We start from the raw sequence: 17,416 nt of genomic DNA on the forward strand, positions 1-17,416 counted from the left end.
TTTAGAACGTTTATATCATCAATTTATTCACTACTATCACATATGGAAATGTGAAATGTGAAAAAATTCAGATCATTAAACAATAAAACTAAAATAATACGGTTTTCCGAAATTTGATTTTCTTAAATGGGCGTGGCCATCCAAGGGCGTGGTTCTCAACATCATCAGAACTTAAAACCCACATTAAACGAAATGCCTTCATGACATTTATTTTTGAATAACGAATCTTAAACAGCTAACATTACTCCTTCATACTAAAAAAGCCGATTCTAGATATTTTACCTGTATAAGAAACCAATAAAATATGGGCGGTCTTTGAACCTAAGGATCAACAGATAAGAACATACTCATAATTATTCAAGGACATTTTGTTTTTTTGAACCGGTCTAACTACATAGATGTGAATATCTTGAATATTTATCGAATACAGTAATGATCATCTCAAATTTCAAGACAAATTAATGTCAATTAATGTCAATTAATGTCAATTAATGTCAATTAATGTCAATTAATGTCAATTAATGTCAATGTCAGTTTGGGGTTTTTATGGAATACTGACATTAATTGACGTTGCATCCCCCCCCACAGTGTCAACTGAGTTTACTGTTCATTACAACTTACAAATAGCTCGTACTCAAGGTAAGGTACTCAGCTATCAGCTGATATGTTATGTGAGGTATTTCACTGTACTTTTGAGTTTTGACTTTCGAGTTACGGTTTTGACCTCAGTCCTCATAACATGACGACACATTATTTAAAGGAAGGTGATCTTATTTTACTTGGTCCTATTATTACGTCACCTCCTAATTCAATATACAGACACACACTCCTTATAGAGAGAAGGTACATACTGTAATAATAGAGGGTACATTCTATTTCTACACTAGAATACTGGGATGTTCGCTACAAATATGTCTGATTTAATCGCTACACGTTACAAGTGATCTGTTTCCTTCTTCAGGTGATCTCACTGCAGAGTACAGAGTACTACACACTACATACTACACACTAGTCACTACACACTACATATAATAGTGTGTATAAGTTACACTGAGAGTAGCTTCATGAGGAGTTCATAATGCAGTATATAGGACAGTGGCGTAACCATGGTAACGAGTGTATAGGACAGTGGCGTAACCATGGTAACGAGCGTACAGGGCAGTGGCGTAACCATGGTAACGCTCCGTTTTGGCGCCCATTGCACCCCCTTTTGGTGCCCTTTCCTCCTATACCATGCCAGTGGGCCTCACTGCTATAGGATCTGATAGTGAACACACCCTATTAGAGATGTGAAATAACAGATAACACTGACTGAGAGATAACTGTCAGTACACTGTTTATTCTAACTAGTACTGACAGTAACAGATTAGTTATATAACAGGGTCCTAGCTATAAGGATCCTGTTAGGCGACTCTAACTAGTACTGACAGGGTACTCTTAGTAGTGCAGAGTGAGACTAATCAGTATTATAATATAGGGAGTGTAATGGTTACTATGGTTACTTACAATAATAAGGGCGTATAATCAGTAGGTCTGACACGTTACCTGACAGATTACAAGATCTCTTCTACACTCTACAGTGTAGAGTACACATGTCACACACTGGAGATATCTGATAATATCTTGGTTAACAGCCGACCTTATCATATGTGTAGTACACATGTACACATGTACACAACCTTATCATGTGTACATTGTGTACATCCCTCACTGAGATGATCTGTTATATCCTGATAGTATCATCCCTGGTGTGTAACTAACTTGTGTCAGACAGATGAGTTAACACTACACTCAGCAGTAACAGACAGATGAGTTGTCGGGGTCGAAAGCGTACAGCCCAGGGAGGGACACGGGTCACCTGGCCCGCTGGAAGTTGAAGAGAGGGACACACCTGGCCCGCTCAGAGTTGATCCTCAAACATTGGAAGGTTTGAAAATCTTGAAACTTAGATATTCCGACAAAATGAAGTTAAATATTATGCTCGATTTATAACTTTGAATATTATTATTATCTGTTGAGTGTTGAGATCTCCAGTGCAGTGTGCAACAAACAGGCTACCCTTAAAGGGTTCAACTCACTTCAATACATCTCTAACCTAACCCCCCCCCCCCCCCCCCCTTAACCTACCTCCTCCCCCCCCCCCCCCCAGTTACGTGACAGCGGTACTGCAACTAACACACGTGACACATGTTATCAACCTCTGTTACTATTACAGAGTTAGTAAGCACATGTTCTCTACCTCAGTTACTATTACAGAGTTAGTATGCACATGTTCTCTACCTCAGTTACTATTACAGAGTTAGTATGCACATGTTCTCTACCTCAGTTACTATTACAGAGTTAGTAAGCACATGTTCTCTACCTCAGTTACTATTACAGAGTTAGTAAGCACATGTTATCAACCTCAGTTACTATTACAGAGTTAGTAAGCACATGTTACCAACCTCAGTTACTATTACAGAGTTAGTAAGCACATGTTATCAACCTCAGTTACTATTACAGAGTTAGTAAGCACATGTTACCAACCTCAGTTACTATTACAGAGTTAGTAAGCACATGTTATCAACCTCAGTTACTATTACAGAGTTAGTAAGCACATGTTCCCAACCTCAGTTACTATTACAGAGTTAGTAAGCACATGTTATCAACCTCAGTTACTATTACAGAGTTAGTAAGCACATGTTCTCAGCCTCAGTTACTATTACAGAGTTAGTAAGCACATGTTCTCAGCCTCAGTTACTATTACAGAGTTAGTAAGCACATGTTATCAACCTCAGTTACTATTACAGAGTTAGTAAGCACATGTTCTCAGCCTCAGTTACTATTACAGAGTTAGTAAGCACATGTTCTCAGCCTCAGTTACTATTACAGAGTTAGTAAGCACATGTTCTCTACCTCAGTTACTATTACAGAGTTAGTATGCAGTATGTAACTACCAGACCTGCCGTCCTCTTCATGTTTATTACAACAAGAGAGTGGGTTTTACATAATATTCAGTATAATTAGTGCACACTGGAAGTGAACAAGAACCTCTTCCCTGTAAACCACCCTGCTTAATATAGCCCTGATAGAGCAGACTATATACCTTAATACTGAACCAATACCCCGCGCTAGGGTTATATATTAGGTATAGAGCAGCTCTATACCTAATATACTTAATACTGTACCCCGCGCTAGGGTTAGGGGGTGTTTATACTCTATACTCTACTTTATAGTGTTTCTCTCAGACTAAATCAGGGGAAACCTTACTTCCCCTTTTGTTCACGTCCTTACAATCCCTCTAGAGAATTAAGTGTTTCAACAGTCAACCCATTGTCTCGTCAATGGCTGGTTCCAATGTGACTGTGTCTTTACGGGGGAGGGGGGGGGAGGGGGGAGGCCGGGGTGGGGGGTGTACACTGTACCACTGGGAGACTTTGGGACCGGAAACTGATCCGGCCCCCAAAGAGGGGTCAGATCACGTCACCAATTAGTGACGTATAATTAGTGATGTGATCCATGGATTGAATTTAATTGACATAGAAATGGGCTAGATCTGGGGTAGAGTTCACATGTCAATTCTGTAAATCATAGCTGTACATTAAGAAGTAAACATGATCTGACTGCTCGAGTCGTAGATCACATAAGGGACGGGAGCTCTTGCTAAAGGGGGGGGGGGTTCTCGTATCAAGGATGTGAGACGTACGTGTCAAAGGCATGCAAGGGGAGTGAGCCGATCTAGTGTTCTAGGTATAAATATTGGGCGATAGAAGGTAGTAGTATCGCATTCTATCAACAGTTATGCCTACCTTCTCCAAGTAAACCAGACGCTACCAGGCTACCTAATATGGAATCCCTTCTGCCTCCGGATCTGCCCAACATACCGAGTCGAAGACTTCTCTTGAATTCGTTCGTCCTCCCAGCTGAGAGAGCCGCAAGGCTGGTTGCTTTTTTAGCTTTTGTCCCAGTAGCTGATGTTGAGGAGGCTTTCTTTGAAATAACTTTCTACATCCAATCTAACTATCCTGAGTTGATGGTTGTAGTGAATTATTTCGAGAAAACCTACTTAGGGTCAGCCATTGTAGACAGTGAGGTGAGGGTTCCTCCCACATATCCTTTAGAGTTCTGGAATCATTTCGCCAGTATTCTTCAGGATCCGGAGTTCCCTCGGACCTCTAACATGGTCGAGGGGTTTCACAGAGGTTTCAAAACCCGAGTGAATCGCCCAAAGCCCTCTGTTCAAGAATATTTTCGTGCTATCAAGGAGCAACAGGTTGTTACAGATTATCATCTGGATCGGCTTGCTGTTGGAAAGACTCCTTCCAAAAAGAAGAGGATTTCCAGCAGTATTCTGTACGACCTTTGTTCCTTCTACACGACATACCCAACAAATATTGAGTACTTGTTCGCTGTTGCGAAATACTTTGGTAATAATATTGAGTAATTTGTTGTATTCTGAAGTATTATATTATTAATCGATTTAACATTTTATAGCCAGCCAATACATTGTCTCAATTTAAAACAATATGTTCATTTCTTAATTTGTAGCTTCTATGTACAGAGTTGTCATATGAACTCTACCCCAGATCTAGCCCATTTCTAGGTCAATTATATTCAATCCATGGATCACATCACTAATTATGCGCCACAAGCTTCAAGCTTGCATGTTAATTACTTGATGACGTATATGGTGCAGTGGATCATATCACTCCGGCCCCAAAGTCTGGCAGCCCACTGTACCCCCGTCTTTACTAAGGGGGATCTGTTTTACAAGCTCCCCCTTCTGGCCTTCTTAGGCTAGTTATATTATATATATGTGCAGAGTGCTGCAAGTAACACGTGTTAGTATTACTACGTACTCCCTATCTTCCTGTGCAGTACGAATAACACGTACTTCCTGTACAGTATGAGTAATACAACATAACTACTTACAAAGTAACAAAGTGACACAATACAGCCCTTATCTTACACATATTGTCTACACTAATTACTAAATTATATAGACAATACTTTCATTAAGCGCAGATAGGTAGCCTGCAGTGCACTATTGTCCAATATCCGCGGTAACCCATAAAGTATCCATAGTAACCTATACAGTATCCATAGTAACCCATACAGTATCTCCAAATAAAGGGCTTACATTATCTTAGGTTGCAGCACACATATAGTTGAAAATAATATTTCAAAACAATTTGTATTATATTGTAGTTAAACTAACTGAGTAGGTTAAGTAAGGGTGTAGTGAAGGTGCTATCTATCTGACACCCTGTTACTAAAGTAGAGGCTATTAAATAAAAGCCGCCCGTCTCTAACAATTGTTATTATAAAAGTGGAGTGTTGTTAACTTAACAGGTGCTATACCTATAACAGGTTAAGTGTAACTCAGTCAGATTATTATATCATCACATTTTAGAGGAGGAATAGGTATGATCTAACACGTGACCATGGTAACACGTGACCATGGTAACACGTGACCATGGTAACTGATTGAGCAACAAGTGGTGACGTGATGCTACTCAAAACACACGGAAACATGACACGGCTAACTACTACTGTAGTGTTACAGCTCTATAATTATACCGACAGATTCCTCCCCGAACCAAGTTACATTACAAATGTGGTTTCTAGTAAGCAACAAGACAACACAATACACATGCTCGTTAAATAGGAAACTAAAATGCTGCTATTGAAATAAAGGGGCTCTAACCAGAGAAGTTAGCAAGCATTGGGGGCGCTGAGGGGCTGACATCGAACTGGTCGTAGGGAGGCGGCTCCATCATCTGGCTAGCTCTCTGAGGGATACAGTGTTACATTACGTATTACTTATCACGTAACACTAGGGATACAGTGTTACATTACGTATTACTTATCACGTAACACTAGGGATACAGTGTTACATTACGTATTACTTATCACGTAACACTAGGGATACAGTGTTACATTACGTATTACTTATCACGTAACATTAGGGATACAGTGTTACATTACGTATTACTTATCACTAACACTAGGGATACAGTGTTACATTACGTATTACTTATCACTAACACTAGGGATACAGTGTTACATTACGTATTACTTATCACATAACACTAGGGATACAGTGTTACATTACGTATTACTTATCTCAACACTAGGGATACAGTGTTACATTACGTATTACTTATCACGTAACACTAGGGATACAGTGTTACATTACGTATTACTTATCACGTAACACTAGGGATACAGTGTTACATTACGTATTACTTATCACGTAACACTAGGGATACAGTGTTACATTACGTATTACTTATCACGTAACACTAGGGATACAGTGTTACATTACGTATTACTTATCACGTAACACTAGGGATACAGTGTTACATTACGTATTACTTATCACGTAACACTAGGGATACAGTGTTACATTACGTATTACTTATCACATAACACTAGGGATACAGTGTTACATTACGTATTACTTATCACGTAACACTAGGGATACAGTGTTACATTACGTATTACTTATCACGTAACACTAGGGATACAGTGTTACATTACGTATTACTTATCACGTAACATTAGGGATACAGTGTTACATTACGTATTACTTATCACGTAACACTAGGGATACAGTGTTACATTACGTATTACTTATCACGTAACACTAGGGATACAGTGTTACATTACGTATTACTTATCACGTAACACTAGGGATACAGTGTTACATTACGTATAACTTATCACGTAACACTAGGGATACAGTGTTACATTACGTATTACTTATCACATAACACTAGGGATACAGTGTTACATTACGTATTACTTATCACGTAACACTAGGGATACAGTGTTACATTACGTATTACTTATCACGTAACACTAGGGATACAGTGTTACATTACGTATTACTTATCACGTAACACTAGGGATACAGTGTTACATTACGTATTACTTATCACGTAACACTAGGGATACAGTGTTACATTACGTATTACTTATCACATAACATCAGGGATACAGTGTTACATTACGTATTACTTATCACATAACACTAGGGATACAGTGTTACATTACGTATTACTTATCACGTAACACTAGGGATACAGTGTTACATTACGTATTACTTATCACGTAACACTAGGGATACAGTGTTACATTACGTATTACTTATCACGTAACATCAGGGATACAGTGTTACATTACGTATTACTTATCACATAACACTAGGGATACAGTGTTACATTACGTATTACTTATCACGTAACACTAGGGATACAGTGTTACATTACGTATTACTTATCACGTAACACTAGGGATACAGTGTTACATTACGTATTACTTATCACGTAACATCAGGGATACAGTGTTACATTACGTATTACTTATCACATAACACTAGGGATACAGTGTTACATTACGTATTACTTATCACATAACATCAGGGATACAGTGTTACATTACGTATTACTTATCACGTAACACTAGGGATACAGTGTTACATTACATATTACTTATCACGTAACATCAGGGATACAGTGTTACATTACGTATTACTTATCACGTAACATCAGGGATACAGTGTTACATTACGTATTACTTATCACATAACACTAGGGATACAGTGTTACATTACGTATTACTTATCACGTAACACTAGGGATACAGTGTTACATTACGTATTACTTATCACATAACATCAGGGATACAGTGTTACATTACGTATTACTTATCACATAACACTAGGGATACAGTGTTACATTACGTATTACTTATCACATAACACTAGGGATACAGTGTTACATTACGTATTACTTATCACGTAACACTAGGGATACAGTGTTACATTACGTATTACTTATCACGTAACACTAGGGATACAGTGTTACATTACGTATTACTTATCACGTAACATCAGGGATACAGTGTTACATTACGTATTACTTATCACATAACATCAGGGATACAGTGTTACATTACGTATTACTTATCACATAACACTAGGGATACAGTGTTACATTACGTATTACTTATCACGTAACACTAGGGATACAGTGTTACATTACGTATTACTTATCACGTAACACTAGGGATACAGTGTTACATTACGTATTACTTATCACGTAACACTAGGGATACAGTGTTACATTACGTATTACTTATCACGTAACACTAGGGATACAGTGTTACATTACGTATTACTTATCACATAACACTAGGGATACAGTGTTACATTACGTATTACTTATCACGTAACACTAGGGATACAGTGTTACATTACGTATTACTTATCACGTAACATCAGGGATACAGTGTTACATTACGTATTACTTATCACGTAACACTAGGGATACAGTGTTACATTACGTATTACTTATCACGTAACACTAGGGATACAGTGTTACATTACGTATTACTTATCACATAACATCAGGGATACAGTGTTACATTACGTATTACTTATCACGTAACACTAGGGATACAGTGTTACATTACGTATTACTTATCACATAACATCAGGGATACAGTGTTACATTACGTATTACTTATCACGTAACACTAGGGATACAGTGTTACATTACGTATTACTTATCACGTAACACTAGGGATACAGTGTTACATTACGTATTACTTATCACATAACACTAGGGATACAGTGTTACATTACGTATTACTTATCACGTAACACTAGGGATACAGTGTTACATTACGTATTACTTATCACATAACATCAGGGATACAGTGTTACATTACGTATTACTTATCACGTAACACTAGGGATACAGTGTTACATTACGTATTACTTATCACGTAACACTAGGGATACAGTGTTACATTACGTATTACTTATCACGTAACATCAGGGATACAGTGTTACATTACGTATTACTTATCACATAACATTAGGGATACAGTGTTATATTACGTATTACTTATCACGTAACACTAGGGATACAGGGTTACATTACGTATTACTTATCACGTAACACTAGGGATACAGTGTTACATTACGTATTACTTATCACGTAACACTAGGGATACAGTGTTACATTACGTATTACTTATCACGTAACACTAGGGATACAGTGTTACATTACGTATTACTTATCACGTAACATCAGGGATACAGTGTTACATTACGTATTACTTATCACATAACACTAGGGATACAGTGTTACATTACGTATTACTTATCACGTAACATTAGGGATACAGTGTTACATTACGTATTACTTATCACGTAACACTAGGGATACAGTGTTACATTACGTATTACTTATCACGTAACACTAGGGATACAGTGTTACATTACGTATTACTTATCACGTAACATCAGGGATACAGTGTTACATTACGTATTACTTATCACATAACACTAGGGATACAGTGTTACATTACGTATTACTTATCACGTAACATTAGGGATACAGTGTTACATTACGTATTACTTATCACGTAACATCAGGGATACAGTGTTACATTACGTATTACTTATCACATAACACTAGGGATACAGTGTTACATTACGTATTACTTATCACGTAACATCAGGGATACAGTGTTACATTACGTATTACTTATCACATAACACTAGGGATACAGTGTTACATTACGTATTACTTATCACATAACACTAGGGATACAGTGTTACATTACGTATTACTTATCACATAACACTAGGGATACAGTGTTACATTACGTATTACTTATCACATAACATCAGGGATACAGTGTTACATTACGTATTACTTATCACATAACACTAGGGATACAGTGTTACATTACGTATTACTTATCACATAACACTAGGGATACAGTGTTACATTACGTATTACTTATCACATAACACTAGGGATACAGTGTTACATTACGTATTACTTATCACATAACACTAGGGATACAGTGTTACATTACGTATTACTTATCACATAACACTAGGGATACAGTGTTACATTACGTATTACTTATCACATAACATCAGGGATACAGTGTTACATTACGTATTACTTATCACATAACACTAGGGATACAGTGTTACATTACGTATTACTTATCACATATAACATCAGGGATACAGTGTTACATTACGTATTACTTATCACATAACACTAGGGATACAGTGTTACATTACGTATTACTTATCACATAACATCAGGGATACAGTGTTACATTACGTATTACTTATCACATATAACATCAGGGATACAGTGTTACATTACGTATTACTTATCACATAACACTAGGGATACAGTGTTACATTACGTATTACTTATCACATAACACTAGGGATACAGTGTTACATTACGTATTACTTATCACGTAACACTAGGGATACAGTGTTACATTACGTATTACTTATCACATAACACTAGGGATACAGTGTTACATTACGTATTACTTATCACATAACATTAGGGATACAGTGTTACATTACGTATTACTTATCACATAACATCAGGGATACAGTGTTACATTACGTATTACTTATCACGTAACATCAGGGATACAGTGTTACATTACGTATTACTTATCACGTAACACTAGGGATACAGTGTTACATTACGTATTACTTATCACATAACACTAGGGATACAGTGTTACATTACGTATTACTTATCACGTAACATCAGGGATACAGTGTTACATTACGTATTACTTATCACGTAACACTAGGGATACAGTGTTACATTACGTATTACTTATCACGTAACATCAGGGATACAGTGTTACATTACGTATTACTTATCACGTAACACTAGGGATACAGTGTTACATTACGTATTACTTATCACATAACATCAGGGATACAGTGTTACATTACGTATTACTTATCACGTAACATCAGGGATACAGTGTTACATTACGTATTACTTATCACATAACACTAGGGATACAGTGTTACATTACGTATTACTTATCACGTAACACTAGGGATACAGTGTTACATTACGTATTACTTATCACATAACACTAGGGATACAGTGTTACATTACGTATTACTTATCACATAACACTAGGGATACAGGGTTACATTACGTATTACTTATCACGTAACATTAGGGATACAGTGTTACATTACGTATTACTTATCACGTAACACTAGGGATACAGTGTTACATTACGTATTACTTATCACGTAACACTAGGGATACAGTGTTACATTACGTATTACTTATCACGTAACATCAGGGATACAGTGTTACATTACGTATTACTTATCACATAACACTAGGGATACAGTGTTACATTACGTATTACTTATCACATAACACTAGGGATACAGTGTTACATTACGTATTACTTATCACATAACACTAGGGATACAGTGTTACATTACGTATTACTTATCACGTAACATCAGGGATACAGTGTTACATTACGTATTACTTATCACATAACACTAGGGATACAGTGTTACATTACGTATTACTTATCACATATAACATCAGGGATACAGTGTTACATTACGTATTACTTATCACGTAACATCAGGGATACAGTGTTACATTACGTATTACTTATCACATAACACTAGGGATACAGTGTTACATTACGTATTACTTATCACATAACACTAGGGATACAGTGTTACATTACGTATTACTTATCACGTAACATTAGGGATACAGTGTTACATTACGTATTACTTATCACGTAACATCAGGGATACAGTGTTACATTACATATTACTTATCACGTAACACTAGGGATACAGTGTTACATTACGTATTACTTATCACATATAACATCAGGGATACAGTGTTACATTACGTATTACTTATCACATAACACTAGGGATACAGTGTTACATTACGTATTACTTATCTCAACACTAGGGATACAGTGTTACATTACGTATTACTTATCACGTAACATCAGGGATACAGTGTTACATTACGTATTACTTATCACGTAACACTAGGGATACAGTGTTACATTACGTATTACTTATCACGTAACACTAGGGATACAGTGTTACATTACGTATTACTTATCACATAACACTAGGGATACAGTGTTACATTACGTATTACTTATCACATAACATCAGGGATACAGTGTTACATTACGTATTACTTATCACGTAACATCAGGGATACAGTGTTACATTACGTATTACTTATCACGTAACACTAGGGATACAGTGTTACATTACGTATTACTTATCACATAACATCAGGGATACAGTGTTACATTACGTATTACTTATCACATAACATTAGGGATACAGTGTTACATTACGTATTACTTATCACGTAACACTAGGGATACAGTGTTACATTACGTATTACTTATCACATAACACTAGGGATACAGTGTTACATTACGTATTACTTATCACGTAACATTAGGGATACAGTGTTACATTACGTATTACTTATCACATAACACTAGGGATACAGTGTTACATTACGTATTACTTATCACGTAACATCAGGGATACAGTGTTACATTACGTATTACTTATCACGTAACACTAGGGATACAGTGTTACATTACGTATTACTTATCACGTAACATTAGGGATACAGTGTTACATTACGTATTACTTATCACATAACACTAGGGATACAGTGTTACATTACGTATTACTTATCACATAACACTAGGGATACAGTGTTACATTACGTATTACTTATCACGTAACATCAGGGATACAGTGTTACATTACGTATTACTTATCACGTAACATCAGGGATACAGTGTTACATTACGTATTACTTATCACATAACACTAGGGATACAGTGTTACATTACGTATTACTTATCACGTAACACTAGGGATACAGTGTTACATTACGTATTACTTATCACGTAACACTAGGGATACAGTGTTACATTACGTATTACTTATCACATAACACTAGGGATACAGTGTTACATTACGTATTACTTATCACATAACACTAGGGATACAGTGTTACATTACGTATTACTTATCACATAACACTAGGGATACAGGGTTACATTACGTATTACTTATCACGTAACACTAGGGATACAGTGTTACATTACGTATTACTTATCACATAACATCAGGGATACAGTGTTACATTACGTATTACTTATCACATAACACTAGGGATACAGTGTTACATTACGTATTACTTATCACATAACACTAGGGATACAGTGTTACATTACGTATTACTTATCACGTAACACTAGGGATACAGTGTTACATTACGTATTACTTATCACATAACACTAGGGATACAGTGTTACATTACGTATTACTTATCACGTAACACTAGGGATACAGTGTTACATTACGTATTACTTATCACGTAACACTAGGGATACAGTGTTACATTACGTATTACTTATCACATAACATCAGGGATACAGTATTACATTACGTATTACTTATCACGTAACATCAGGGATACAGTGTTACATTACGTATTACTTATCACGTAACATCAGGGATACAGTGTTACATTACGTATTACTTATCATGTAACACTAGGGATACAGTGTTACATTACGTATTACTTATCACGTAACATCAGGGATACAGTGTTACATTACGTATTACTTATCACGTAACACTAGGGATACAGTGTTACATTACGTATTACTTATCACGTAACATTAGGGATACAGTGTTACATTACGTATTACTTATCACGTAACACTAGGGATACAGTGTTACATTACGTATTACTTATCACGTAACATCAGGGATACAGTGTTACATTACGTATTACTTATCACATAACACTAGGGATACAGTGTTACATTACGTATTACTTATCACGTAACACTAGGGATACAGTGTTACATTACGTATAACTTATCACGTAACACTAGGGATACAGTGTTACATTACGTATTACTTATCACGTAACACTAGGGATACAGTGTTACATTACGTATTACTTATCACATAACACTAGGGATACAGTGTTACATTACGTATTACTTATCACGTAACACTAGGGATACAGTGTTACATTACGTATTACTTATCACGTAACACTAGGGATACAGTGTTACATTACGTATTACTTATCACATAACATCAGGGATACAGTGTTACATTACGTATTACTTATCACGTAACACTAGGGATACAGTGTTACATTACGTATTACTTATCACGTAACACTAGGGATACAGTGTTACATTACGTATTACTTATCACGTAACATTAGGGATACAGTGTTACATTACGTATTACTTATCACATAACACTAGGGATACAGTGTTACATTACGTATTACTTATCACATAACACTAGGGATACAGTGTTACATTACGTATTACTTATCACGTAACACTAGGGATACAGTGTTACATTACGTATTACTTATCACGTAACACTAGGGATACAGTGTTACATTACGTATTACTTATCACATAACATCAGGGATACAGTGTTACATTACGTATTACTTATCACGTAACATCAGGGATACAGTGTTACATTACGTATTACTTATCACGTAACACTAGGGATACAGTGTTACATTACGTATTACTTATCACGTAACACTAGGGATACAGTGTTACATTACGTATTACTTATCACGTAACACTAGGGATACAGTGTTACATTACGTATTACTTATCACGTAACACTAGGGATACAGTGTTACATTACGTATTACTTATCACATAACACTAGGGATACAGTGTTACATTACGTATTACTTATCACGTAACACTAGGGATACAGTGTTACATTACGTATTACTTATCACGTAACACTAGGGATACAGTGTTACATTACGTATTACTTATCACGTAACACTAGGGATACAGTGTTACATTACGTATTACTTATCACGTAACACTAGGGATACAGTGTTACATTACGTATTACTTATCACATAACATTAGGGATACAGTGTTACATTACGTATTACTTATCACGTAACATCAGGGATACAGTGTTACATTACGTATTACTTATCACATAACACTAGGGATACAGTGTTACATTACGTATTACTTATCACGTAACACTAGGGATACAGGGTTACATTACGTATTACTTATCACGTAACACTAGGGATACAGTGTTACATTACGTATTACTTATCACATAACATCAGGGATACAGTGTTACATTACGTATTACTTATCACATAACACTAGGGATACAGTGTTACATTACGTATTACTTATCACATAACACTAGGGATACAGTGTTACATTACGTATTACTTATCACATAACATCAGGGATACAGTGTTACATTACGTATTACTTATCACATAACATTAGGGATACAGTGTTACATTACGTATTACTTATCACATAACACTAGGGATACAGTGTTACATTACGTATTACTTATCACGTAACATCAGGGATACAGTGTTACATTACGTATTACTTATCACATAACACTAGGGATACAGGGTTACATTACGTATTACTTATCACATAACATCAGGGATAAAGTGTTACATTACGTATTACTTATCACATAACACTAGGGATACAGTGTTACATTACGTATTACTTATCACGTAACATCAGGGATACAGTGTTACATTACGTATTACTTATCACATAACATCAGGGATACAGTGTTACATTACGTATTACTTATCACATAACACTAGGGATACAGTGTTACATTACGTATTACTTATCACGTAACACTAGGGATACAGTGTTACATTACGTATTACTTATCACGTAACACTAGGGATACAGTGTTACATTACGTATTACTTATCACGTAACACTAGGGATACAGTGTTACATTACGTATTACTTATCACGTAACACTAGGGATACAGTGTTACATTACGTATTACTTATCACATAACACTAGGGATACAGTGTTACATTACGTATTACTTATCACATAACATCAGGGATACAGTGTTACATTACGTATTACTTATCACGTAACACTAGGGATACAGTGTTACATTACGTATTACTTATCACATAACATTAGGGATACAGTGTTACATTACGTATTACTTATCACATAACACTAGGGATACAGTGTTACATTACGTATTACTTATCACGTAACACTAGGGATACAGTGTTACATTACGTATTACTTATCACGTAACACTAGGGATACAGTGTTACATTACGTATTACTTATCACAACACTAGGGATACAGTGTTACATTACGTATTACTTATCACGTAACATCAGGGATACAGTGTTACATTACGTATTACTTATCACGTAACACTAGGGATACAGTGTTACATTACGTATTACTTATCACGTAACACTAGGGATACAGTGTTACATTACGTATTACTTATCACATAACATTAGGGATACAGTGTTACATTACGTATTACTTATCACATAACACTAGGGATACAGTGTTACATTACGTATTACTTATCACATAACACTAGGGATACAGTGTTACATTACGTATTACTTATCACATAACACTAGGGATACAGTGTTACATTACGTATTACTTATCACGTAACACTAGGGATACAGTGTTACATTACGTATTACTTATCACATAACATCAGGGATACAGTGTTACATTACGTATTACTTATCACGTAACATCAGGGATACAGTGTTACATTACGTATTACTTATCACATAACACTAGGGATACAGTGTTACATTACGTATTACTTATCACGTAACACTAGGGATACAGTGTTACATTACGTATTACTTATCACGTAACATTAGGGATACAGTGTTACATTACGTATTACTTATCACATAACATCAGGGATACAGTGTTACATTACGTATTACTTATCACGTAACATTAGGGATACAGTGTTACATTACGTATTACTTATCACGTAACACTAGGGATACAGTGTTACATTACGTATTACTTATCACGTAACACTAGGGATACAGTGTTACATTACGTATTACTTATCACGTAACATTAGGGATACAGTGTTACATTACGTATTACTTATCACATAACACTAGGGATACAGTGTTACATTACGTATTACTTATCACATAACATCAGGGATACAGTGTTACATTACGTATTACTTATCACATAACACTAGGGATACAGTGTTACATTACGTATTACTTATCACATAACACTAGGGATACAGTGTTACATTACGTATTACTTATCACATAACACTAGGGATACAGTGTTACATTACGTATTACTTATCACATAACATCAGGGATACAGTGTTACATTACGTATTACTTATCACATAACATCAGGGATACAGTGTTACATTACGTATTACTTATCACGTAACATCAGGGATACAGTGTTACATTACGTATTACTTATCACATAACACTAGGGATACAGTGTTACATTACGTATTACTTATCACATAACACTAGGGATACAGTGTTACATTACGTATTACTTATCACATAACACTAGGGATACAGTGTTACATTACGTATTACTTATCACATAACATCAGGGATACAGTGTTACATTACGTATTACTTATCACATAACATCAGGGATACAGTGTTACATTACGTATTACTTAT

At 35.8% G+C, this 17,416-nt stretch overlaps 1 protein-coding gene across 2 annotated transcripts in view; it reads right to left on the minus strand.

Annotated features, from left to right (window-relative positions):
• LOC134819502 (arrestin domain-containing protein 2-like) overlaps positions 1–17,416 on the minus strand; it is a 57,209-nt gene that overhangs the window by 16,118 nt on the left and 23,675 nt on the right. For both annotated transcript variants that reach the window (XR_010160779.1, XM_063829462.1), the window contains exon 9: positions 5,687–5,771. Coding sequence is in view for 1 of the 2 variants with exons in the window: in XM_063829462.1 (XP_063685532.1) it covers positions 5,687–5,771 (85 nt within the window). In the remaining variant the exon portion in view is untranslated. The remainder of the gene's footprint in view (positions 1–5,686; positions 5,772–17,416) is intronic.

The sequence above is a fragment of the Bolinopsis microptera genome, chromosome 8, assembly GCF_026151205.1.
Source record: "Bolinopsis microptera isolate Bmic1 chromosome 8, MBARI_Bmic_1.0, whole genome shotgun sequence".
Classification (NCBI taxonomy): domain Eukaryota; kingdom Metazoa; phylum Ctenophora; class Tentaculata; order Lobata; family Bolinopsidae; genus Bolinopsis; species Bolinopsis microptera.